At 48.5% G+C, this 27275-nt stretch overlaps 1 protein-coding gene and 1 pseudogene across 1 annotated transcript in view; both read left to right on the top strand.

Moving 5' to 3' along the window:
* TMEM132C (transmembrane protein 132C) overlaps nucleotides 1–25439 on the top strand; it is a 380764-nt gene extending 355325 nt beyond the window's left edge. The window contains exons 6-9 of the mRNA XM_059894191.1: nucleotides 14154–14359; nucleotides 16052–16325; nucleotides 18032–18223; nucleotides 23925–25439. Of these exons, the coding sequence (XP_059750174.1) occupies nucleotides 14154–14359; nucleotides 16052–16325; nucleotides 18032–18223; nucleotides 23925–25088 (1836 nt within the window). The 3' untranslated portion in view covers nucleotides 25089–25439. The remainder of the gene's footprint in view (nucleotides 1–14153; nucleotides 14360–16051; nucleotides 16326–18031; nucleotides 18224–23924) is intronic.
* On the top strand, nucleotides 6497–6991 carry LOC132347793 (sterol carrier protein 2-like; annotated as a pseudogene).
* Nucleotides 25440–27275: the final 1836 nt, after the last annotated feature.

Below are 27275 nucleotides of genomic sequence, written 5' to 3'. Positions count from 1 at the left end.
ACAAAGCTTTCTCCCTACTGAATTTACTATTGATTCCACAGCTCTGAGTCCTCGAGAGGGCTAAGTTCTTTAATAACAGCCTGAAGTGTTTAAAGAGCCCATGAGATTCATTCCCACTGTGCAGCAGCCCCTCGCCCAGGGGGAAAATGGGCAAATGTTTTCCCAAGGAGGGAAGAGAGCTGCTCATTTTTGCTTCTCCTATCAGACAGGCTCTGGAAGAAAAGCCAAAAGGTCTTTATCCTCAAGAGCCCTTTGGTTCTAAGAATGAAAGAAAGTCAAGGACAGCAGAGGAGTCCTGGGCATAAGGCTAGGCTGAGTGACACTGCCCAGTTGTGCCCCAGTTCTGGGCTGGGGGTCTCCAGTGTAAAGCAAGGAAGTTCCTTCCATGAAAGTTCCTTCTAGTGCCAAAATTCCCTCCAACAGTTGAAATAGCGTGTCTAAGAGCTTGCACTCTGCCACAGACAAGTTCTTCAAGCCTCAGTTTATTCATTTGCAAAATGGGCAAGACTCATACCAACCTCGTAAGATTGTTGCGCGTTTTAACATAGTTATAAAAGTAAAGCATGTAGGACGATGCGTTCGGTTAGCTCTTCTTACTATCCAGGTAGACCTAGAGCAGGTGTTCTCTCCCTGGGGTGATGGTATCTCTGCCAGGGGACATTTGGCAATGTCTGGAGACATTTGCAGTTGTCACCCTCAGAGAGAGGGTGAGACAGGCCACACAGGTGGCTCATGGCTACCCTGTTGGACAGCGCACAGGTAGGTCATTGGATGCACAGGTGTAGGACATTTCCATCATCACAGACGTTCTTTGGGAAGCAAAGACCCAGAGTCTGCAACGGGTAGGAACTAAGCCACGCGTTCGCCCCTAGGTTGATAGGCGGAAATGAATGCTTGGGACTGGCCAAGAAAGAACAGGTTGTTCTGACCCTCTGTCTTAAGCTGCCAAGAATACTGTGCTCTGATAAAAGACTTTTGCAAAAGATAAGACCGTTTATTTATGAGTCAGATTTTACTTGAGCCACGGGAGGCTCCATCTGGATTTGTTTAACTGAGAACAGAGGTTTTGAAGCCCCAGGGATCCTGCAGCTGGGTGTGGATGGCTCTTGCATTTGAAGAAAAGTTTCTGGCCAGCTCCATGAAGCACAGGGTAGAGAAGTCCAGACTGGAATCGCATATCTGGTTGGCCTTGGGACAGATTTAGATCTGGAAAACAGTTCTCCTCCTGCCTTAGCTTTTTCTCCTGCCAGATATTAACATTTCTGCCCTGCTTTGACCTCTCACCTGAAATCCATCTGAGAACAGGGATTTGGTCTCAGGCAAAAAAATTTTTTTCTCCGGGAGGAGAGGGGTCCTGTGATCGGTGGAGGGAGGTCCGAGAGGGAGGGGATGTGTGTTTGCGTGTGGCCGAGTCAGTTCGCTGTGCGGCAGAAACTAACACCACACCCGTAAAGCAACTCTACTCCAATAAAAAATAGTAAAATAAAATGACAGATTACTCAGCAAAAAGCACTAGGATAATTGACAAGGAAATTGACAAATTGACACCTTAGTGTGTGATTCCAAATCAGAAAAGGAAAATGAAGAGGAGAAAATACCTGACATGTAACAATGTAACAGACTTAACTCCAAAACTCAATCTCATTGGCCTTCCAGCTTCGTCAGATCCCCTGAGCTCTCGAGGGAAGACAGGTGTGGTGGTGGCCAGCAGGTCTCATCCTGGGGCTCCGGCGACATCCCTCCCCAAACTCCCGTATTGACCCACGTAGCTGGATCATTCCCATCCTTGCTGCCTGGTTTCCTCTATAATTAAGCCCTTTCCTCCTCACTCCAGTGTTCAGGTGGCGGCGGCTGCTTTTGAAATAAGGCTTCCGTGTTGTGGGGAAGCTCTTGCGAGGCTGGAGTTTCAAAGAGAAGCTGTGAGGTACCTAGTCCGCTCAGCAGGACAGCTCCAGGCCTTGTGTCCTGGGTCCTAGGACGTTAGGATCTCAAGTGACATCTTTAGGGAGAAAGCCAGGCTGATGGTGCAGCGGGTGGTCCAGGGCACAAGCTACTGGAGAGAGCTGTGCACACACAGGAGGACCAGAGCTGTTTAAGGCTGTCATTCTGGAAGCTTCTACCCCATTCTCCTCTTCAAGACAGAAAAAATCAAAGCCCCTTGTCTACACACTTCTGGGGGCTAATATGTTCCACTTGCCCAGCCCTCCACAGATTCCCTGTCTGCCTCCTGTGCGCCAGGCCCTGGGGCTAATTCCGGTATTTGTGGGTTTTCCAGTGTAATTCTCCTGTAAGAGCAAATCTGGGATGCTCTTCTCTCCCTGCCCGACACACCCCAGCCAGCTTCTCTGACCTTGTATCTGCCAACCTTCCTTCTGCTTCTACAGCAGGTCAAAATATTCCTACGTTAGGGTCTTTGCATAGTATAAGAGAGCAGTAAAGGATCAGGGCTTACTGTACTGGACACTTGAAATTTGGGAGGGGAATAGATTCTAAATTAAATCTTCTCAACAGGTACACACAGACAATGGTAACTATGTCAGGAGATGGATAAGTTGTTTAGCTTGATTGTGGTGATCTTTTCACAGTGGATACATGTATCAAAACATCAAGTTGTGCATCTTAAATAGATACACTTTGATATGTCAAAGATATCTCAATAAAGGTGTTTTTAAAAAATCAAAGAAAGATTTTTTTTCTTCCAAAAAATTATGTTGCGTCTAATTTTCCTTTTAGCAGTATGTGCTGAGATGATGCAGATGAGGCCCTGATCTCCTACAAGTTATTGGGCATAATTATATGAGAGAAACTTTTAAAAAGAGAAGGAAAGAAAGACAGTTTAATAAAATTCTTGTCTATTACTATCTGGGAATTGCAAGAGGTCACAGAGAGAAAGAAGGCTTGATCACAGACCTCAAGAACTTTCTTTTTAATTCCAAAATGAAAGAACTGAAATAACTTTCCACCAATTAAATTGGCAAAGTTTTTTTTAAAGGGAACGTTTCTGGAGCTAGAGAACTGCTTTCAGATCCAAGTCCAACCCAACTGGCTGTGTGAGCTTGAACAAACCTCTCTGTGCCTCAGTTCCCCACCCCTCCCCCCCCCCCCCCCCCCAGTAAAATGGTTTAGTGAAGACAAAAGGAGTCAGTACCTATGTCCTCTTAGCACAGAGTCTGGCATACAGCAGGCACTTAATAAATACTAGATAAGGAAGATAAGAACACCTTCCTGGAAATTTCTTCCCCCCAAATATCTCAGAGCCGCCACCTTCCTGATAGGAGGATCTGTCTAGACATCACTTCTCCTGCTTGTTCCCTTATTTTATTTTTCTCGTGGCATTTATTGCCCACATTTACCTTATTGTTGACCTGTTACCGTCTATCCCCACACTCCCCAAAACGGAACTTCCTTAACGAAGTCTCCTTATCACTCACTTCTGCATCTCCGGTGCCCAGAAAAACGCCTGGTGCAAAATAGCAATGCAGGAAGTATTTATAGAAAGAAGGAATCCTCGTTTGCTAGATGAGGTATAGTGAGGGGTCAGGCACGACTCAAATGCAAGCCTGGCTGCACATGTGGAGCCTCCAGCGAGGAAATCCGCTTTCCTCTGGGCCTGACGACCCTGGCGAGGATCCTGCTGTCCAATTGACCCTCATGGGCCAGAGCCCCGCGTCTGACCTAGAGCGTCACCAGCTCCTGGGTGGACCAGAGTCCTGAGCTGAGAACCACTCGGCATCTCCAAGTCCTGGCAGCATTTTGCATTGTTAGCTGGATAAAGTGTGATTTATCACAGAACAGATTTCTGTTTGGCCACCCGTGAGTGAGAGGCAAGAAGCAAAGAGGAGGAAAGCAGAGACATTGTCTCAGAAATACTGCTTAGCCCTGCCTTCCCTCCCTTTTTCCTTTTCTTCTTTTCCAGAGATGTCTGAAAAGTAGCTGTCAGACACTTTAGTAGTGAAGGAACTGCTGAAATGGCAACAGATCTCCTACAAACGTAAAACTTCCTGACAGCTGCGGGGGGAGTGCAAATTGTGGGTGAGATGCTAGATAAGCCAGAAGTTCTTTGGGAGAACAGGACACAGAGAAAGGAAAGCGTTCTCCCAGCCCAAAGCTGGGACCAGGCGGAAGTCACCGCCCCTGGATGAGAAGCCCTGACTCGGAGAATTCCCGAAACCGCGGGCCCTTCCTGAACCTGAGAGCAGGGCTCTCCCAATCCTGCTTTCCTCCCAGCCCTGCCGTGTCCTCCCCACTGCCTAAGGAGGAGAGAAAGGAGGTAGGATAAAGGGGGAATGGAGTGGGGAGGACAGGAGAGGGAATATGAGCCCTGCTGAGAGGTACAGCCAGCGTCCTCTTCACCCCAGCTCTTAGCAGAATAACTCGGTCAGCTCTGCTGTGTAACAAATGACCCCAACATTCAGTTGTTGAAGGCGATGATCATGTCCTCTTGCTTATGCGTTTGCAGGTCGTCTGGTGGTCTGCGGGCCTGGCTGGGGTGGACCCCCTCCCTGCAGGTCGGGCTATGATCTGTCCAGGTGCCTAATTCCAGGGCTGGGCTGAGAGGTCTCAGCTACTTTAAGTTCCTCTGGTGGCAAAGTTCACAAGGGCTGGCAGAAATACACGACAGGTCTTCAGCCTGAGCTAGGAGAGAGGTTGGTCGTCACCTTTCTCTGCATTCTCTTGGCCACAGCTGGTCACATGGCCCAGTTTGCCATCAATAGGAAACAGAGTCATTCTCCCACCATAGAAGAAAAGGGGTAAGAATCAAAGCCAACAACTCAATTAGCACCGAACCAGTGGGCACCATGGTTAAGAGCAGAGCTCTGGGGTCGATGGTGTTTAAGTTCTGACTCACTGACCACCAGCTGTGTGACCTCGGGCAAGTTACATCACCTCTCTGTCTTTTGTTTCCTCATTTGAAATATGGATGTGATTTTAAAAATGTAGCCCTGTCATATGTTCACGGTGAGGATTCAGTGAATGATCCATGTTACCTCTTAGAATGGTTCCTGCTTTACTGCAAGCCCTCAGAGAACATTGGTCGCTGTTATAAAACATGCAGTCCCCAGTGAGGGTCCATCTCCTCGTGCATGTTCCCACGTGTGAGCGGTGGGTGGGTGAGGGTCAGGTGCAAGGTGGGAGGAGCAGCCCTGAGTGTCCCCTGAGGGAGAGAGTGGGAAGCCAGGTACCTGAGCGCCTTTTCCCCACCGAGGGCACATGCCATGGTTGCCTTGGCAACACTCTGCCCTGGGGATGTTGAAATGGTTTCTGGCCATTTAATTCTCCATTGAGAGAACCTCCTGTTGTTCGCCAGTAGTTTGCATGAAGAAATAGCCTGCCGAACAGTCTCCAGGGGCGCGGTCTGCAGCCTGCCCCAGCAAGGAATGCTCAGCCTGGCTCTTGGTGGGTGGAGGGCTCACACTTGGCATACTGCCAGTGGGGACATTGTGCAAAAGTTAAAATTAAGAGAACAATAGCAAAATAAGTAAATACGTTTGGGCAGTTAGCTATGACGGGTGGTGAGATGGGGAAAGATGGGAGAAAGCTGGACGGAAGGGGAGGGAGTCTGCTGCGGGGTATGGGCACCTTTGAGGCTGGCTTTCAGTACCTCCGAGGACAGCTGCAGCCCACTGTCCCTCCCAGCAGCGCCCCCCCAGACTCCCCAGCCTGGTCTCTGAGACCAGCAAGACATCACGGTAGAGAACTCAAATGCTTTCAGGCTTCAGGCTGCTAACAAAATTGAATGCAATGGTTTTCCAATGCTGGTAACTAATTTGCTGTTTTAAAAACAGCATGCAGGTCAAATGGGACCCACAAGCTCTGAGTCATTCATTCATTCATTCATTTTTCAACATATATTTATTTCATGAGCACCTGTTATGTGCCAGGGGCCATTTCAGGCACTAGGGGTTACAACAGTGAACAAAACAGACAAAAATCCCTGTCATCCTGGGACTTTATGTTCTGGTGAGGGAAGACAAATAAAAACCAAAATAAAAAGGTAAAATGTATAGTGTATGAGATGGCAGTAACTGATAAGAGAGAAATAAAGCAAAGAAGAGGGTCAGGTGTCTTGGAAGAGTTGCAGTTTTACATAAAAATGTCTCAGAAAGGATCTCTGAGAATTTACAGACAGGCTTTCCCGACCGCGGCACTGTCGACATTTGGGATCGGCTGATTCTATTTGTGGGGCTGTCCTGCAGGATAGTGTAGGGTGTTGGGCGGCACCCTTTGCCTCTGCCCTTAGATGCCAGTTGCCCATCTTCAAATTGTGACAACCTCCTTCCCTAGCTGTGACAACCAAAAAGATCTCCAGAGATTGTCCAATGTCCCCTGGAGGACACAGTGGTCCCAGTTGAGAACCATTAGATTAAAGACCTAAAGGAAACAAGACAGGGATGTCCACTCTCGCCACTTTTATTCAACATAGTTTTGGAAGTCGTAGGCACAGCAATCAGAGAAGAAAAAGAAATGAAAGGAATCCAGCTCTGCAGCATAATTTAAGCGCCGTAGGAGCTGTACTTGTCACGCTGTACAAGATGGGTTTTCCTGAAGCTGCCCGTTCTTTTAGAACTCATCGAATTGAGGCTGCTCCAACCAGCTCTGCAGTTGATGGATTTAAGGCAAATCTAGTCTTTAAGGGGATTGAGAAGAAGCTTGAAGAGGAAGCGGGGGAGCAGTTTGTGAAGAAAATCGGTGGTATTTTTGCCTTCAAGGTGAAGGATGGCCCTGGAGGTAAAGAAGCCACCTGGGTGGTGGACGTGAAGAATGGCAAAGGATCGGAGCTCCCTAACTCAGATAAGAAGGCCGATTGCACAATTACAATGGCTGACTCGGACTCACTGGCTTTGATGGTAAAATGAATCCTCAGTCGTCCTTCTTTCAAGGCAAATTGAAAATCACTGGCAACATGGGTTTGGCTACGAAGTTACAAAATCTTCAGCTTCAGCCAGGCAAAGCTAAGCTGTGAAGAAGTCCCTTTGCCTACCTTTGAAAATCAAGATGAGATATATAGATATATATCCATATACTTCATTGTCAGAACTTAGATTGAAAGTACACATTGGCAATAGCATGCGATTTGTTTTTAAATGGGTGTGACCAATCCTGTTTTAGAACCTGATGGTGTACTACTGCTTTGCTGAATTGCATACAACTGTGCATTATAAAGTTAATATGGTAATTATGGTTTGGGGTAAAATTGAGTTTTAGAATAAAATTAGGAATAGCAAAATCCCAAAACGTAGACAAAAGCTCTTATTTTGCTTATAAAGTGTATTTGAGAATTATTCTGCTGAAGATTCAATTTAAGTTTTCCTTGGGAGAACTAGGGAAGAAACAGAACACCAGTAGCTGGCCAGTAATTAGTGTTGTGCACTTAATGACCTTAATCTATTTTCCATTGGCAATTTTTAAAATTCTGTACTGGGATTTTTTTTAAAAAAAAAAACTTTAAAGTTTTGCATTTCATGCCATCAAAACGGTATTTTCTTCCCAAATCAAAGAAATATGATCAAGGCTTGGGAGAAAAAATCTCTAGCTGAACACAGGCCTATTTTTTAAAACAAAAATATTTTTTAAGTGAGTTTCCTTCTTGAAAACAAATCAATGTATTAGAATCATAAAACACTGTTGTTAAAAATAATTGAACAAATAAAGTTTGCTTTGAGATGCACAGTTTTCAAATTATAATCTCGGATTAATTTAATTAAATTTGTAAAGCTCTCCTTCCTTTGTTATAATTTTCCTTTTTCATATGTTTAGTTTAACTAGCCACATTTAATTTACCTTCCTAGTTTTTTTTCTTTAATTCAACTTAAAGGAATATTACTTTTTATTCCTTTTTTTTTTTTTTTAAGGTAAATTTCATATCAGACTTTGGCATATGATGTGTTTTCCCTACTTTTACCTTCCTACTTTTTCTAATGCTAATGTTATTTCTAATAACTCGGTAAGATATGGAGTAAAATAATGTTTTTGGAAGAATGTTTAATAGAAAATTAAAATAGCTCTTCCTCAAAAAAAAAAGGACTCCAAATTGGAAACGAAGGAAAACTGTCACTGTTTGCAGATGGCATGATACTATTCATAGAAAACTCTAAAGACACTACCAGAAAACTACTGGAGCTCATCAATGAATTCAGTGAGGTTGCAGGATACAAAATTAATGCACAGAACTCTGTTGCATTTCTATACACTAACAACAAAGAAACTTATATACAAAACAGAAATAGACCCACAGACATAGAAAACAAACTTATGGTTACCAAAGGGGAAGGGCAGGAGGGAGAGAGATAAATTAAGAGTTTGGGATGAACAGATATTCAGTACTATATATAAAATAGATAACCAACAAGGACCTACTATACTCAATATATTGTAATAACCTATAAGGGAAAAGAATCTGAAAAAGAGTGTATGTATATAACTGAATCACTTTGCCATCCCCCTGAAACTAACACAACATTGGAAATCAACTATACTTCAACTAAAAAAAAAAAGCCCTAAAGGAGATGAGGAGCAAATCATTGCAGACACCTAGGGAGGATGCTTCAGATGGAGAGTAAGCAAGTGCAAAGGCCCTGCGGCAGGAGCGTGTCTGGGGTGTTCAAGGACCAGCCAGGGGCAGAGTGAGCAAGGCGAGGGTTAGTGGGAGACACCTAGGAGAGACATCAAGGGCCACATCAGGGAGGAGCTTGGACTCATTCAAGGGTTTCTCCTGAGTTTAAAAGGGGGCCGCAATTCTCAAAAATTTTTAAACATTAGTCCCAGATTAAGAAGCTGGGAAATGGGGGACTTCCCTGGCGGTCCAGTGGTTAAGACTCCAAGCTTCCAATGCAGGGGGCGCGGGTTTGATCCTTGGTCGGGGAACTAAGATCCCACATGCCTCGCTGTGTGGCCCCTCCCCAAAAAAGAAGATGGGAAATGTTAGAGAAGAGGTCTCTGTGTTGGATATGCTGTTTGTCCCTGCAGACCCCTCTGCCCTTCTCCCACCCTGCTCTGGGAGGCTAACCTTTGTAGATTACATCCCCGTCATCCTCAGGGTTCCCACGAGGCTGGGGGCAGGGGGAGGCACCCCCAGGCACCAGAGGGTGGGGAAACTGAGGTCGGTCTGTTTTATTCCTCTGGGCCCCTTGCAGCTCGGTTGTTGAGTTGACATTGGCTGCATTTTCTGCCAAGGTGGGCAGGCCTCTCGAGCAGGGACAGTGCCCAAGCTGGGCACAGACACCAGCCCTTTAAGGGCCCACCCTAGGCTGGTATCACCTCATTTTAGCTAACTACATCTGCAGAGACCCTATTTCCAAATCAGGTCCTACTCGGAGGTCCTGGATGAGCATGGAGTTTGGAGGATGCTATTCACTCCACTACCCCGACCTCTAAGGTCTGCTGGGCTTTGCCATCTCTTGCTGGTTTCCTTCAACCCTACCCACACCTTTGTAAAGAGTCCCTCTGTTAAACTCTCCTAAGTTCCAGGTAGCATGTACTATCTGTTCCCTGACCAGATGTGCAGTGTTCCGGCCTGTCTGAGTGGGCTGCTTTGGGAATGGGCCAAGAGAGCGAGGGTCAGGGCAACTGGCGGAAGGGATCTGAGCTGGCCCACGTCAGAGTCAGCGGCCAGTGGCCTCTCTCGGGGCCCCTTTCCCTGGTCCCCCAGCCCTCAGGAATGGAAAAGACCCTAAGACTCACATGGCAGGAAGGGCGATTTCCAAGGCCACAATCTCAGGATATTATCTGTTAAGACAACACGACTGAAACAGTCTGATCAAATCCTGCACTGACTGTCGTAAACCGGTTCTGTTCTTCACCCCTCTTCTCCACCTTGGGCAAGCTGCAACCTCAGTGAGCCTCAGTTTTCTCATCTCTAAAATGGGATCCTGATGGCTGTCCAGAGCTCCAGAAAGGACCGAGGGTGAGAATGATGGGGAAAGCACATGGCAGATGTAAAAGAAGGCATCAGGACAGTGTAAGAGCATGTGATAGTTTATGTTAACAGAGCAGGTACACACACTCAGGTGTACAAGAAATGTAAATCGTTTTTCTGTATTTGAACTTAATTTCTATTCTCGACCCCTAGTCTCCGAAGGGGCAAAACCTATTAGAGTTAGATTTCTGAGCATATTAAGTTGGAAATGCTAATTAGAGAGCCAAGTAGAGATGTTGAATAAGCACTTTGTTATCTGGAGGTCGGATGTGGGGAGTCATTAGCACAGAGATGGTATTTAAAGCATCAGAGCTAAGTGATTACAATAATGAAAGGAGTATATATGGACTGAATGTTTGTGTGACACCCCCCAAATACCTATGTTGAGATTTTAAACCCCAGTGTGATGGTGTTCGGAGGCAGGGGTTTAGGGAGGTGATTAGGCCACGAGGGCAGAGCTTTCATGAATAAATTAGTGCTGTTATAAGGGGCTCCAGAGGGCTCACTCACCCCTTCCACCAAGTGAGGACACAGAGAGAAGACAGCCATCTATGAGCCAGGAATGGGCCCTCACCAGACACAGACTCTGCCGGCGCCTTGATATTGGACTTCCCAGCCTCCAGACTGTGAGAAATAAATGACTGTGGTTTAAGCCCCCGGCCCCGTCTCTGGGTATTCTGTTATTGCAGCCCCAAAGGGCTAAGACAGGATATTTAAGCTGCCATGGAAACATAGAAGAAGGGGCAGTTGCATTATTTCAAGGAGTGAGTCTCTAATTGTGGTCCCCGGACCTGAGGCATCAGCGTCTCCCAGGAACTTGTTAGAAGTGTAGATATGGGCCCCCCTACCCCAGACCTGCTCAATCTGAGACTTAGGAGTGGGCCCAACAGTCTGAGGACACTTGACAAGCCCCCTCTAATGCTCGCCAAATTTGAGAACCCGCTTGGCCGAGGGCATCCAGACAAAAATCGCATTGGATGTTGATGGCTGACCGACAGATGCCTTTTGCTTTCTTCATGCAAAGTGGTCCCCAGCTTCTCCCCTAGGAAGCAGGCAATGTCCTCAGGAAGTTGCCAAGGCCTGAGTGACACCAGAAGGTGTCAGCTGACCGTAGGTCGCTCAACCAGAACCCACCCTAGCCCCTCCAAGTCCTTAAAAGCAGACATCAGTGGCTGGTTCCATGGTCACCATGCGTTCAGAAGGGAGAGTTTGAATGTCAGAGTGAGCAGGGGCCAGCGGGCAGTTTTCTCAGTGGGCAGCCCACCCACAACGAGAGAGAAAAAAGATTCCCAGAAATGGAGCCAAGGGGCTGGAAAGATTCTCGTAGGGGTTTGGGGTTCCTTTTTTGCAGATGAGCCAGCTTGTTTTGTGATACCGTGGTTCCCACTGCCAGCCACTTAGGAAGTGATGGATGCATCCTGAGACTTGCGCAGACATTTATGGCACCTTCAGGAGTAACAGTGACAATGGCTCTATCATGCCCCGCTGCTTCGCACCCTTGGCATTCCTCTTAATTATTTATGTATTCTAGAGCAGCCAGGTTCCTTCCCACCAGAGCTCAGAAAGGTAATAAATGAGGAAAGTCAATGGTCTGTAAATTACAACATTGATTAAAGAAGTGATTACTGATATAACTCTTGCTTGGCTATTATGCTAATGCCTGCCCGGATCCAGGACAGTGTTTACATGCTAATGACAAATCTGGGACAGGGACGAAAATTGGTTTCCCCTCTTAATCAGTATGCACACATTTTTAAACCACTCTTGACCATGACTGAGAAGATCCACCCTTGTGTTCCCCTCCCAACTGCCCCCTGCCACTGTCCCCAGCAGATGGAGGAAATTCGCTCAGCCCAGCCCTCTCCACCTGCCGCTGCAAACGGTGCGAGCTGAAGATGAAAATTGGGCCCAGAGTACCCATCCATAGTCCCTAGAAGCTGGGGAAAGAGAGCGCGATCACAAGAGTTCATTGCTCAGCGTTGGATGTTATTTAACCGGGGCCGTAGACCCCCCTGAAGAAAATGCTGCTCCTTCCAGCGTGTATAACCTGGACAGGAGACAGATAAGCAAACTGGCAGTTACAGCGTAGTGTGGTGAATGCTGGGTGAAGAGTCCATGTGTGACTTCATTAACTCTGAAATGCTACACAAAACTGTGTGTATATGCGTTTCTATGGCAAGAATTAGCTTTATGTGTATTCTCAAAGGAGTTCATGACTCCTAAAAGGTTAGGAAACACTGCTCTAGAGCTTTCTGGAAGTTTTCAAATTAACTTCCTGTGTTTCCACTGCTCTTGGCTCCATCTTATCTCAGTCTTCCACTGTATCTCCTTTGCCCCAAGATCTTTGTTTGGTTGTCTTGAAGCAAGTACCCCATGAAGAAAGGGCCGTGTTCAGGCGTCCATCCAGCTGTCCATCCATCCATTCACGCATGCACCCATCCATCCATCCATTCATCCACCCATTCATCCATCTATCCATCTATCCATCCACTCATCCATCCATCCATCCATCCATCTGTCCATCCATACATCCATCTATCCATCTATCCATCCACTCATCCATTTATCCATCCATCCATTCATGCATCCATCCATCCACCCACCCATTCATCCATTCATCCATCTATCCATCCACTCATCCATTTATCCATCCATCCATCCATCTGTCCATCCATTTATCCATCCATTCTTGTATCCATCCATTCATCCATTCAGCATCCACTTTTCTGAGCTCCCACTTCATGAGCAGCTGGTACGAGGAACCAAGAGATCAAAGAAGAAAAAGATGTACTTATTGCCTTCGAGGATTTTACAGTTTTGCAGTTGAAAATGTGAATTTACACATGGGGCTAGTGTAAATCCCATCCCATACACTTGGCTGTGCAAGATGGGTCATGTTTCTCTGTAACGCAACTTGATTTCTCTTTTCAGTTTTCAATTCATTATGGCAACGAAACATCATCCGAGGCTAATAATTTCTAGGAGACTTAACTAGTATGACGGCCTTGGGGAGGGGGCATTCTGTTCACAGTTGCTAGGGCACACCCATTATCATTCGGAGCCCACATGGGTTGCCTCTGATGTGGTCCCACCCCTGGGCACTCTGCTCCTTGCAGCCTCCTCCCAAGGGGCTCGGGCATCCTCCAGCTGTTTCTTTGCCACATGAGAATATCCGTGGGGCTGTAAATAGATGCATCTTCCTAAGGGTTTAGGCATTGAAACACAAAATCTAGACGCTTGAAGACTTTTATTTTCTTTGTCTCTGTGTTTGTTTTGCTTTGTGCTCTGTCTTGTCTCTTTCCTGAGTCCATGATCTTCTAGAAATGGGAACAGTGAAAGGAGGAAATTCAGGGGAAGGAAACATAAGTTGGTCATCACTAATGAGATTCTGCCATTCACAGGATGAACAGTAACAGTACAGATACACAAACAATCCTAGGGCTTCGGGGGAGGTGCTGCAAACAGGGAGGGAAGGGTGTTCCCAGGGAAAGGGAACTACATGTGCGAAGGCCTGAGTGTTCTCCTGACGGGGCGCCATCAGAGCTGCGTGTGATTGGAGCAAGAGTGTAGGAACTGGAAGAGTCCTGCTAGAGAGAAAGGCGGTACAATCCCTTCAGATCCTGGGAGGCTGGATGGGGCGGGACGTGGGTGTGGCTCATCTTCTGAGCAGACATCAGCCTGGAGAACAGACACCTCTGGTGCCCAAATCACATTCCCTGGGTTCACCCAGAGTTCAGTCCCAGCTGCAGTTCTGTGAAGGTTCAAGTTCACTTGGTGATTGCTACTTCTCTCAATCTGCTTCTGCTTTCCATCCCAGGGCCTGTGTCTCAGCCTAAAAGTGTGGGGAAGTTAACTCACACAGCAGCCCTCAAAGAGAGACAGGAGAGGAGCTGGTAGATAATATTCCTGCCTCTCATACTGCAGGTGGACAATTCTGTATGCTTTCCATGAGGCCCAGAAAAATGGAGCCTGATGGTCACAGCAGCAAATGCAAAGATGTACCTTTCTACCAACTTTTCTTATTTCTCTGATTCCCTCAGTCTGCTCCCTGGTCCCCCCTTCCCTGGGGTCACCTCCCAAGTAAACCAACCGCACTGAATCCTTGTCTGAGGCTCTGCATTGAGGGGAACCTAAATCAAGCATGCGTGCTTTGCTAGAGAAAAGGACAAATGGCAGAAGGGTGGCCTCCAGGGCCCCCAGGAACTTCTCCTCCTCCATCCCCTCTCTGTCCTGGCAGGTGTCCGACCGCTGCGACTACGTCTTTGTCAATGGCAAAGAGATGAAAGGCAAGGTGGACACGGTGGTGAACTTCACATACCAGCACCTGAGCGCCCCCCTGCTCATCACCGTGTGGGTGCCCCGGCTGCCCCTGCAGATCGACGTCTCTGACACGGAGCTGAGCCAGATTAAAGGCTGGAGGGTCCCCATCGTGGCCACTAAGAGGTAAGCCCGGGACGGGGAGATGCGTCAGAGCTGTGACGGCAACGGCTGTGGACACTGACCTTAACGCTAAAGGAGCCAGTGAAGAGTAGGTGATGCTGTTACCATGGTGATTACATGATGCAACGCATACATGCCTACAGCCTACCAACAACCCTCTGGGGAAACCAAGGCCCAGGGTAACCCAGCCAGGCAGGAAGGCTGCTGAGCGGCTGGGTCAGCATGAGGTCCGGTCATTTGCACTCTACACAGGCTCCTAGTAAACTGTCTCCTGCAAGTGGCCCCTCCAGAATGAAGCCACAGAAGTAACACGATTTTCTAGGCCATCCACCCCCAGGGAATTTAAGTTTGGGTTTATTTTCTCTAAGCAAAACGGTGAATCCTTTTTCTGTGCTGGATGAATATCTATAAACTTGAAAAGCTCTATGCATATCAAAATATTGGGTAAAGTCTACTTGCATTTATACTGGACCATGGGGTTGCTGTCTCCTCTTAAACCTAAACAAAAGCCTCTAATTCATTCTGACTCTGGATTGTCTCATGTAGGAGTTTGGGGTCTTGTTTTCTCAGCTCTGTGGCCCTCAGTTTAGCTAAATAAGAGTTGTTGCTGAATTCCAGTTTCCTGCATGGAATCTTCCATCTTAAACCACCACGACTATTTTCCTGACAGTCTCCCAGGCACCAGAGTCTTGATTTTTAAGGGGCAACTGGAGTCCATCTCAAGATGGATAAATGGAACAGTGAAATGGTGAATCCATTTCTACAGGGTAAACTTGAAGGCATTTGTCCTGACGGGGAGGACAGCCATGACTCCAGCCAAGACTTCAGACCATTTAGTGGTCACGAGTGGCCAAGATATGGGTTCGTTCCATGTCCCTGAAGAAGGCAGAACTGACACTTGCTGGGTTCAAATCCAAGCTCAGCTACTTTCTTGCTTTGTGAGTTTGGGCCAGCCACCCAATCTCTCTGCCTCAGTTTCCTCATCTGGACATAAGAATAATTACAGTTTTGCCTCACGGTGTTATGAGATTAAAAGAGTCCATCCATGCAGAGCTTAGGATAGACACATCTCAAGAGCATCATACCACTCTGCCCAATAGACCTTTCTACAGTGGTGGAATGTTCTAGACTCACAAGGTCCAGCATGGTAGCCACTAGCACGAGGGGTTATGGAGTGACTGAGAAATTTAATGTTTTGATTTGCTTAATTTTATTCATTGAAATTAAGTTGTAAATGGCCAGGCATGGTTCTCTGCTACTTTGTGGACAGTGTAGGTTTAGTAAATATTAGTTCTTCTATCTTTTATTTGTCAATAAATGTCTTCAAAAGAGAGATGGGATTTTTTGTGGGTTACCTATATAAGGAGGGATAGGATGTGGAGAAATCCTTTGGGTCATGCTGTTTAGTGGAGAGAGATATTCACCTTTTCTTCTCAATTAAGTCTTACCTTCCTCCTTTGGCAAGTACAATAAAGCTTGCTTCTTTGCATTATTAAAAAAGAGAGAGAGAGAGAGAGAGAGAGAGGTGTTTCACACTTTGTGCTGCCCGGTGATAGAGCTGGCGCTCCTGTGTGGTCCTGAGGCTCCTGCCCGGGATGCTGTCTCCTGTAGGTTGACGGGGGCACCTGCCTCGTGACTCGAGAGCATCTTGGATTCCATCCCCTGACCTGAGAGCCTCTTCTCTTTTCCCACCAGGCCCACGCGAGACAGCGAGGATGAGGATGAGGAGGAGAGGCGGGGCCGAGGCTGCGCCCTGCAGTACCAGCACGCCACCGTGCGGGTCCTCACGCAGTTTGTGTCTGAGGGCGCCAGCCCCTGGGGCCGGCCAAGCCACCTGCTCAGTCCCGACTGGCAGTTCGACATCACCCACCTGGTTGCAGACTTCATGAAGCTGGAGGAACCCCACGTGGCCACTCTCCAGGACAGCAGGATCCTGGTCGGGAGGGAGGTTGGCATGACAACCATCCAGGTAGGAAGCCGGAGCTGGGAACTTCTGCACACCAATCACCGAATGTGGTACCCAGCCCTGGGGGAGGCTCACTAGATGGGCGGGTCCTCGTGGCCAATTCCTTGTCCTCATGATGGCATCCTGGGGCCCCCGAAAGGTGAGCCTGGACCAGCTCTTTGAGCCCCAAGCTCCTTCCAAACAGAGTTGAGAAGGTGGTGGCCACACCCCTTAGCACCGCTCTGACCCCATCACTGCTGCGTACTCCATTCCCACCGCCCCACCCCGCCCCACCCTGACTCTGCTCCTCCGCCCTCAGTGCCCGCTTTCCAGATGCGCACCTCCTACACCCTCTTAGGACCTTCCCCCATCTCTGCACTGCTCCTACCGGTGACCAAAGAAGGATGCGTCCCTTCTTCCCTTCCTCCCTTCTTTCCTCAAGTCAGTCTGTCATTCTGTCATATAGTCATTCGACAAACTCTCTTCAAAATCCGACTGCCTCTTTTGCTCAAGGAAATGTACAGAATGGTGGGATTTCAGGACAGATGACAGGGCATGAGGGCCTTTTAGTCAACCCATCAAGTCCCACCCTACTGACTCCACCTTTTTGGTTTTTTGTTTGTTTGTTTTTTAATTTTATTGAAGTAGAGTTGATTTACAATGTTGTGTTAGTTTCAGGTGTACAGCACAGTGATTCAGTTATACATATACATATATCCATTCTTTTTCAGATTCTTTTCTCATATAGGTTATCACAGAGTATTGAGTAGAGTTCTCTGTGCTATACAGTAGGTCCTTGTTGGTTATCTGTCTTACAGGTAGTCGTGTGTGTGACTCCACCTTTTTGGAATGTCATTCTGGATCCTTTCACAACCACCCCAGGTGGAAATGATAGATACGTTTCTACCATTTCACCTGAGACATCTCAGGTCCTACATGTGGTTTATGAGATAAGGCAGAAAGTAACATTTCAGCAGAGGACACATTGTGCTGGGGGCCCGAGGGGAGAGTAAACTATTTACAATTCAGGTCTCCAGTTGATTCCGTAATTCACCTAGAATGGGATTTGGGCTGTGCAGAGTCAGTTTGTGTGCGACTCTTCACAGGTCCAGGCAGCAGAATTGTCGCGTACGGTTGACCAGGTTGTGTGGTACGCAAGAGAGCCTCATCTAAATGGGGAGGGTCATTTCCTTTCAAAGACAGAATGGAGGGCTTCTCTGGTGGTGCAGTGGTTAAGAAGCTGCCTGCCGGTGCAGGGGGCACGGCTTCGATCCCTGGTCTGGGAAGATCCCACATGCCGTGAAGCAACTAAGCCCATGCGACACAACTACTGAGCCTGCGCTCTAGAGCCCGCGAGCCACAACTACTGAGCCCATGCGCCTAGAGCCCGTGCTCCGCAACGAAGGTAGCCCCCGCTCGCTGCAACTAGAGAAAGCCCAAATGCAGCAACAAAGACCCAACGTAGCCAGAAATAAATTAATTAATTAAAAAAAAAAAAAAAAGACAGAATGGATTTTAATTTTTATGTCCGTTTTCCAAAAGATAGAGCTAAAGTGTCTCGGGGAGGGGTGACTTTATCTGATTCTCACAAAGGCCGAGTACGGGCCAGTGTATATAGTGAAGTAGATGTGTGGCTCCTTCACACTATATTCTGGACCCTGTTTAGGATGGAGGGAAAGGTTCCAACATCCAGAAGCAGGTGTGACGGATTTATCTTGTGTCCTGCCCAGGTGCTGTCCCCACTGTCTGACTCCATCCTGGCCGAGAAGACAGTAACCGTGTTAGATGACAAAGTCTCGGTGACAGACCTGGCCGTCCAGTTCGTGGCTGGGCTGTCGGTCACCCTGCACCCCAGCACAGAGAACAGCAAGGCCGTCACGGCTGTGGCCACAGCTGAGGAGCTGCTGAGAACCCCCAAACAGGTCGGGGCCTGGACGCCGGAGGTCGAGGGGAGCAAGGCTGGTTGCCACATCTGCTTCAGCCAAAGCGGAGGGAGGTGGGAGGAACGGGGGCAGGGTGCCCAACCCACATTCCAGGGTGGAGTGATGCGGGCTGTGTAAAGTGCACGTGGTTACACCGTCCAAGAAGCGGGGTCTGTGGTGAACCAGAATAATGGTTCCCAGTGCACAGGGATGGATTAGCCATCTGTGCAACGAACTGTCAGAAGCCTAGCAGCTTAAGACGACCACCACTATCGTTCACAGCTCTGCGGGTCAGGAGTCCAGGTGGGCTCAGCTGGGTGCCATGCTCCTGGGTTCACAGGCTGAGAGCAAAGCCTCTTATCAGGACGCTCTGGGGAAGAATCTGCTCCTGCGCTCACTGGTGTGGTTGGCAGAATCCAGTCCTCTGTGCAGCTGAGCGCCTGAGGTTTCTGCTTCTTTGCTAGCTGCTGGCTGGGAGCCTCTCTCTGCCCACACCACCCCCCCCCCCCCCGCCACCCCATCATCTTCAGAACCAGTAACGGTGCGTGGAGTTCTTCTCGTGCTTTCAACCTCTGACTTTCCCTCTGCCACCAGCCAGAGAAACTCCTCTGCTTCCAAAGGCTCCTGTGACTACAGCAGACTCACCCGGCTCAGCCAGGCAGCTCTCCCTAACTTCAACTGTGCATATATAACATCATCATGGGAGGGACATCTCGTTATGCTCCCAGGTTCCAAGGATTAGGGCGGACCATTCTAGAAGTGCTGCGCGTTGCTACCTGGTATGGTTCCAGAGCATGACCAGCTGGGACCTGGAGTCGGTTCCCATCCTGGTCCAGCTCCCGGTACGGGGGCCTCTGCTCACCTCTCCTGGGGGCAGGAAACTGGCCTGGCGTTTGCTGGTTCAGAAAGAGCAGAGCAAGCAAAGTGGGGAGACAAAGCAGAAAGCGTGGAGCTATTTGCTGAGAACCGGTAATTAATCAGGGGATAAGTGACATTGCCACCTCCCTGGCATGGGGCAAGGCCACCCATCAGTATCCAGCCTCACCCATCTGTCTTCATTGGCTGATGGTAATTGGAGCGCCCCGGCGCTGCCTAAGGGGATCTATGGATAGAGTTCATTCAATTTGCAGACACGACTCTTGAAAGAATAGGAGCTCTAAATCATGCCTGGACGTGTTGTTAGTTTAAGTATTTCAGAATTTCTCATCTTTGGGGAATTGCGTTGGCTTCTCCCGAGACAACCCGTATGTTCCAACCTCGCTGTCATGAGCTAATGGAAGGACTTGGTCTCAATCACACAGCAGGGATGATGGAGATGGAGGTTGGCAAGCCCGCGGGGTTCTGAGGGCTTAATTCGGATTGCCTGCCATTCAGGGGGCTTGTCTGATGTTAAGTTCATTCTCCGTCTAGAGTTGATGAAGAAAAATGAACTCAAGGCAAAAAGTCAGCCAAGATGAACTTGCATGCTGCGTTAACAATGTTTTATCTCAGCCCTTGGAGTGTGGAAGGCTGGCCCCTTGTTCTTGATATTTCCAACTTTGAAATACAAAATCTGAAAGATGGCTATGCCGTGAATATGAGGGCAGTTGCACTCCCCTGTGCCCTATTAGTGCTAAAGAAAGCTAGGCTAGTGAAGTGAAATGAGGTCTCCCCCGACATGAATGCATTCGACTGAGGCTTTAGAAGAGGGCCCGTCCGACTGTACGATTTGTAAGTTGATGAAGCTAAAGGAGAGGAGGGCGGTGGGGAAAATTCCTGAACCGGTCGCGTCTTAGCTTTGATTCCCCCAAAAGCTGAGCCTGAGATGAGGATCCACGTACAAGGACTTCATCTGGGCGGTGAAGGGAACACCAGAAGGGCGTCGGGAAGTGAGGGAAGGAAGGGAAGACAGCCAAAAGAGTGTGTTCCCAACTCAGCCGCCACTGTGGGCTACTGGAGCCTGGGTCTCCTGGGGAAACTGTCAGCCAGTGTAGAAAAGGCTGGAGAGTCATTGTAGCTGAGGGCAAGGAAGCTGGGATATTTATTACACCTCCCGTCAGCCCTTAGTGGAGGGCTGCTTCTGGAGGGTGTTAATTTCTCAGCATTTCTGGCTGCGGGCATGACCGCGTGGGTTCCAGAGGCCAGAATGCCCTCAGGCAAAACCACCTTGCGGGCTTGACAGCTGAAAGTTAAGCAGGCAGGTATTGTCGGAAAGTGGGCAGGTGCCAATGGCGAGCACACACCATCTTTAGACTTCGTGAACATTCTCACTCACTCCTAACAGGAAGCTGGTGATAGTCTGGGCTTTTCCTTACAAGTGATAGAGGCCTAACTCGGGCTGGTTGAGTCAGACGTCAGGGTTTATCAGTTCATGTCCAAGCATTTGCATCTTCAGGTAAAGCTAGATCTGGATGCTCCAGTGGTGTCATCAGAAACCTTCATTTCTATTATGGGCACTTGTCCTCAATTTTGGAAAATGTCCAGCCCTTATTTCTTTGACTCTTGAAGTCCTCCCAAATTCTTTGCTTCTGGAACTCCTAACAGAAAACTGTTGGTCATTCTCATTCTCTTTCTCATTCCTTTCAACCTTCCTTTCCTATGTTTCATCTCTTTATATTCCTGTGGTTACATTCTGGGTAAGTTTCTGGGCTCAGTCTCCCATTACACTAATTCTCTCCTCAACCATGTCTAATCTGCTCTTCAAACTATCCACTGAGTAATTAATTTCAACCGGAGTATTTTTCATGTCTAGAAGTTCTGTGTGGTTCTTTCCACAGCTCCCTGTTCTTTTTCCGGTGACTCCCACTCTTTCAGTGTAGTTTCTACTCCTTTTTACTCTCTTTAACTATTGTTTTTTGGCTTATTTTTGTTGTTGCTTTGTTTTATTTTATAGTCTTTTTCATTTATTATCTCGAATCCTTCATCTGCTGATCTTTCTATGTGAAAGTCTTACGGTTTTCTCTCATGGTAGAGCCTTCCCTCCTAGGGATTGTAATTTTTTTTATCATGAGCACCTCTTGAGCTGTGGTTGCTTTGTTTTGTATGGTTCCTGAGGCATTCCTGAGCAGTTTTGCATGTGTATGGGTCCAGTTTCAAGTAAATGTCTTGCAGCTCCTTCACCATCAGGTGTTATAACTCCAGACTCCCCGCTCCTGGGGAAGGCGTGAGGTTCTGATTTCCAAGGGAGACATTTTCACACCCAGTGCTTAGCGCACAGACAAGCATCACGGCTGTGCCTCTGGCCCAGTGGGTAGGCTTTCTCACCCCCATATGTGGAGAGGAGTCCTGGCTTTACGTAAAAGCTTTCACCCCAATCTGACACATGCCTAGTTGGGCATCACCATCCCAGCCACTGGCTGGTAGGTCTTCTGAGCACCTCTGCACGCCCTCAAGCCGTCTCAGTAACAGTTACCTATTTGTACCGCTCTAGTATGCCTTCCCTTTTCATTTCTGATTCCTGGGAATTTGCATCTCTTATTTGTATATTTTTACCTAGTTTTTAACTAGTTTATACTTAGCCAGTCTTCTTTGTTGTTGAGACGTGCTCTTAAGATTCTCTCTCTCTCTCTCTCCCCCTCCATCTCTTATCTTTCTCTCCCTTGTGCTGGCCTCAGGTTCCAGCAGACTGTCCCTAAGTGGTTGCAGGATGGCCACTTCCCATTCCAGCTTGCATCCCAACTCAGTAGTTCCAGGGGAAATAAATTCTGCTCTAATTCCAACAAAAGCCCAGAGATCACGTCCCATTGGCTGGTTTGGGTCATGTGCCTCTTTCTGAGCCAATCACTGTGAAAAGGGTAGTAAAATGTTCTGATTGGCCAGACCTTGGACACGTGCCCACCTCTGGAACTGGAGAGGCGGGTCCCTCCCACCCATACTCCTCCAACTCTGAATGGAGAAAAGGCATGGTTCTGAAAGGAAAATTAGTGTTCTAGCCCCCATCGGAAAGGAGGAATGGAAACTGGTCAGGCCAAAAAGATGTCCATCCCAGACCCTATGGTTTAGGTATTCACATTCCCACTTTCAGTTGGGGAAACTGAGGCCCAGAAGAATTGTTTTAAAGAAAAATGTTCCCGGGGAAATAGTGGATCCATGTATTTAATTCAAAACTCCCACTTCAAACCCTCTGCCCTTTGCCATGGTGTCCAGAGGCCAGGATTAGAGGAACACAGGATCCTTTACCCACAACAGACCCCTGGGGTTCCGTTAGCTCTTCCCAGCCATGAGGTCACTGCCCATTTCCTTCCCCCCTCTGCACCCTGCTTCACCTTCATAACATCCAGCAGATTGTCCAACAGGAGCTCTCCTGGCCATTTCACAGCCAGTGCCAACCCATCTCCCTCCTAACCTCCAATCACCTTCCTTCCTCCCTGTACATTGAACTGTACATTAAAAAGTAAAACTTAGGGAATTCCCTGGTGGTCCAGTGGTTAGGACTCTATGCTTTCACTGCTGAGGGTGCAGGTTCAATCCCTGGTCAGGGAACTAACATCCCACAAGTAATGCAGCACAGCCAAAAAAAAGTAAAAAATAAAGTAAAACTTAGCACATCAAACTTATGCAGAACTAACATCCCAGCCCAGCTCCAGGAAACATCCCAGCCTGCCACGATAAACAGCCGTGTATTGTTTACTCCCTGTCAGTCTTCTGTCCAAGACTACTCAGTGTCTGGCGCATGGCCTGACACCGAAGAGGCTTTTAATACATGTCCCTGAAATGATCAGATGAATGAAAATTGGACCACTCAATGCCTGTTCTTAGAGGACAGGGAAGAATTCCAGACACATCACAATTGTTTCCTTCAATCCCTGGCCTGGTCAGTGACCTCAGAGTCAAAGGCAGCCAGGAGACTGACCAGCAACCGTGGTTAAAACTCGAGACGAACTGACTGTACTCAAACCCAGCTCTGCCACTTGGCGGTGGAAACTTGGGTGAGCCTCGGGTCCCCCCTGTGATCCAGTCTACTCACCTGCAGAATGAGAAATATAGATAACAGCATGTACCTTGCATACTGTTGTGGTGATTCAATGAGTTGATCAGGAAAACCACTTAGAACAGTGGCTGGTACCCAGGAAGCACTAGGGACACCTCAGCTACCATCAGCACCGCGGCAGGTGGAATAATGGCGCTCCATAGATGGTCACCTGTTTCCTAGACCCTGTGAATACGTCACCCGATGTGTCAGAGGGGACCGTGCACGTGTGATTAAGGAGCTTGAGATGGAGAGATCACCACGGATTACACGGAGAATGGAACATACTGGACTCAATGTCATCACAAGGGTTCTGATAGGAGGGAAGAGGGGGCGTCAGATTGAGCAGTAGTAGATCATGTGAAGAGCCAGCAGACACGCTCAAGTGACATCACTGGTAATAAATTCAATGGAATAAATAAATAAATAAACAAACAAACAAATTCAATGGAGCCTAAATTCAGTGAGGGCTTTTCATGGCGTCTTTTCCCTGGGTAAGGATTACACTGGAGCTGTCATTGCCTGTCTACATTGGTTCTTGGTTCCATTAAGGTGACTCTCGGATCTTGATATAAAACCTGGATTTTTTTCCCCCAGGTTCATCAGCCACCAGGTCTGGATTCTGAGTCCTGCCCCTAAGTCTTCGGGTTCTGTTCTAGAATGGGGGCAGGCGCGATGCCCAGAGAAGAGGCGTCTCCCCCCCCCCCCCCTCTCGCCTCCCCCGTGGTTTTCTAACTGCCCCTCTCCCCGCAGGAAGCCGTGCTCAGCACTTGGCTCCAGTTCAGCGATGGCTCAGTGACACCTCTGGACATCTACGACACCAAGGACTTCACCCTGACCGCCACCTCCCTGGACGAGGCCGTCGTGTCCGTCCCCCAGCCCCGCTCGCCCGGGCGGCCCGTGGTCACGGCCGAAGGGGAAGGCCAGGGACCCCTGGTCCGAGTGGACCTGACCATCGCGGAGACTTGCCAGAAATCCAAGCGCAAGAGCGTCCTGGCCGTGGGCGTCGGCATCGTCAGGGTCAAGTTCGGCCAGAACGACGCCGACTCCAGCCCCGGCGGGGACCACGGGGAGGCCGAGATGAAGAACCACGCCAGCGACCGGCGCCACAAGGGCCAGGAGGGGCACTGGTACGGCAGCTCCTCCGCGGAGCGCGAGGAGGGGGCCCTCCGGAGGGGCAGCCCCACGGCCAAGTCGCTGCTGGACAACAAGGTGGGCAAGAACAGCCGGCTGGACGGGGGCCGGCTGGCGGGCGAGGGCCAGCTGCAGACCATCCCCATCGACTTCGCCAACTTCCCGGCGCAGGTGGACCTGCCGCAGGCGGGGGGCGGGCCGGGGCCCGGCGACCTGGTGCAGGCGCCCCGCGGCCTGAGCGACCTGGAGATCGGCATGTACGCCCTGCTGGGGGTCTTCTGCCTGGCCATCCTCGTCTTCCTCATCAACTGCGCCACCTTCGCCCTCAAGTACAGGCACAAGCAGGTGCCCCTGGAAGGCCAGGCCTCCGTGACCCACTCGCACGATTGGGTGTGGCTGGGCAACGAAGCGGAGCTCCTGGAGGACGCGGGCGACGCGTGCCCCCGGCAGGACGAGCGCACGACCGTCATAGACGAGAGCAACCGTCTCCTGCTCAGCGGCGGTTCCCAGAAGCACGGGCAGAGCCAGGTCCCCAGGCCCGCCGACTCCGGGGACAGGCAGGGCAGGGGCCAGACGCACGAGCCCCTGCACTCACCCACCTCCAAGAGGAAAAAGGTGAAGTTCACCACCTTCACCACCATCCCCGCCGACGACAGCTGTCCCACCGTGAACTCCATCCTCGGCGGCACCGACGAGGACATCAAGTGGGTGTGCCAGGACGTGGGAGTGGGCGCCCCCAGAGAACTCAGAGACTGCCTGGAGAAGTTCAAGGACAAAGCCTAGGCCCCTCTGGGCCGAAGGGCCAGCGCTTGGACGCCCTCCTTCGGTTCCAGAGCAGATCTGGGGCTGAACAGGGAACCGTTGGGGTCCCCTTGGAAACCAGTTGGAGATTCTGAAGCCGGAAAGGGACATTTTTTTGTAATCAAAGGTTGATGACAGCAGTTGTTCGCAAGTCGGCGGAATAAACTCGGGGAAGGGAGCTTCTGGAGACGTTTGACCTGCGCGGGGCCAAATTGGGAAGGTTATTTTATGAGTCAAAATATAACCCAGACAAGCTACCAAAAAGTATTTGTTAAAAAAAAAAAAAAATGCAAAAAGACAAATAAAAAGACAAGTAATCATCTGTTTATATTTCTAATAAAGGAGCAAAATATATTAAAACTAGGGCCTGCTAAGAGACATTTTCCGTTTTAATTCAATATTCCTTTTCCGAGGACAGCCTTGGACTGTCACCCTGGGCTTGGGGAGGAGACGTTTCTGAATATTGGCTGCCTCTTGGGATAGACCTGAGGATTTTTACATCTCTACTTAATCATCTTTTCTTTTTCCACATTCTCTTTTTTTCCCTCCTTTTTTTCTTTTTGTGTCTTAGACTTCCATTTGATTTATATTTAATGTTTATTCCTGAGGATCCAATAGTATATTTTCCTAAATTAAACAAAGTATATTCCTATACATCAGATGAATGCTTAGAAACGATGTCATTTAATCCACTCTTTAAGTATTACGTTTGATGCTTTTCTGTATCCCTCCAGCCTTGTTGATATTTGCTGGGTTTTCTACAATCAGGGGGAGTTCGCAGAGCCTTTGGGGGGATGGGGGAAGATGCCTTCACCCATCGCCACTACACCCACCACAGGGCCAAAGCCAGCGGGTGGGACATTGGCAGAGGCTGGACCAGTGGGACACGGCCAGCAGCACAGAGCCCAGTCTGGTTCCCCTGACCCCACCAGGACTCCATCACTGGTGTCGTGCGGGTGCTTCTCCCAGGGGGAAGATGAGGTCAGATCCACAAGAGAGAAACCAGACCCAAGAGTAATCAGCACCAGCCTCACAGGGTAGATCTATCCCGAGACATGCTGATATTGCCAAATGAACAAGGATTAAAAAAAACTGTCTGAGGGTTTTTCAGTTGTTTTTCTTACCTCGTTAGGCAGGGTATACCAGCATAAACGGAAAACACGAAAATCTACGTTAGATTGTCAATCAACTGTGCTTTTTGGTACCAGCCTAATCGTGTAGCAGCACATTGCAAAATGCACTCATCCAAAGTGAAGTGTACGAGGCAGAGGAGACCACGAGGTAGGGACACAAAGCCCAAGACTCCGTTCTGTCCGCAGCTGCTTGGGGACGAAGCCGCCCGGCTGTCACGTGATGCTCTCCGTGGGGCGGCGCCCGCAGATACCGGCAATGCTTCCTGTTTTTATTTTTTTAATTACTAAAATCGATAGCTAAGAAAGGGTCCTCGAAGCCTCATAACCTTAGCTGGACCTTTTAAAAAGATATTTCTAGCACATATTAGAGACGGGAAAAAGGAGCTATTTATTTATACCTGTGATGCCAATTGTCATTAAAACATTTTCCATGGCTTGACAAGTCAGTATCTTGTGGGCTGTCTCTTATTTCACTTAACTCCTATTATTTCTTCTCCCCGCCAAATGTACAACTTGTTAAAGAAATAAACCGTCTGCTAGTCTAGAAGGAAAACTATACACTGTTGGCTTGTTTTCCTCTTGGTTTCTTGGCTGATCCAGAGTAATTCCTAACAAGGGAAACTTTCAATCACCTGTCCACTGTCATCTACATCAGCAGTTCTCAAACGTGGGCATGCTCAGGGTCACCAGGAGAAAATGTGCATTCCTGATGTGTTCCAGGGTGATGCCAATGCTGTTTGCCCCCCCCCATCCCCATCCCCACCCAGTGAACTTCCAATTCACATCGAAGGAGAAGGAGAGCCTTGACATTGAATGGAAAACTGTGTTGATCTCTCATCTGGGGAAAAGGTGTACTTTTATTCTGATTATTTTTGCATTTGTTGTTGTTTGAAGTTCCAGTAGGATTGTGGTTCCTTTGGCTGGTTGAGGGAAGAGAATTTTTTGGTTGAAGACAAGAGAGTGACTTTTTTAAAATAAGTTTTATGTTTTTAATTTTTAAAAAAATTTATATAATTTTTTAACAACTTTATTGGAG

Source organism: Balaenoptera ricei, chromosome 14, assembly GCF_028023285.1.
Source record: "Balaenoptera ricei isolate mBalRic1 chromosome 14, mBalRic1.hap2, whole genome shotgun sequence".
NCBI lineage: Eukaryota > Metazoa > Chordata > Mammalia > Artiodactyla > Balaenopteridae > Balaenoptera > Balaenoptera ricei.
This window is presented reverse-complemented; position numbering and strand designations above follow the sequence as displayed.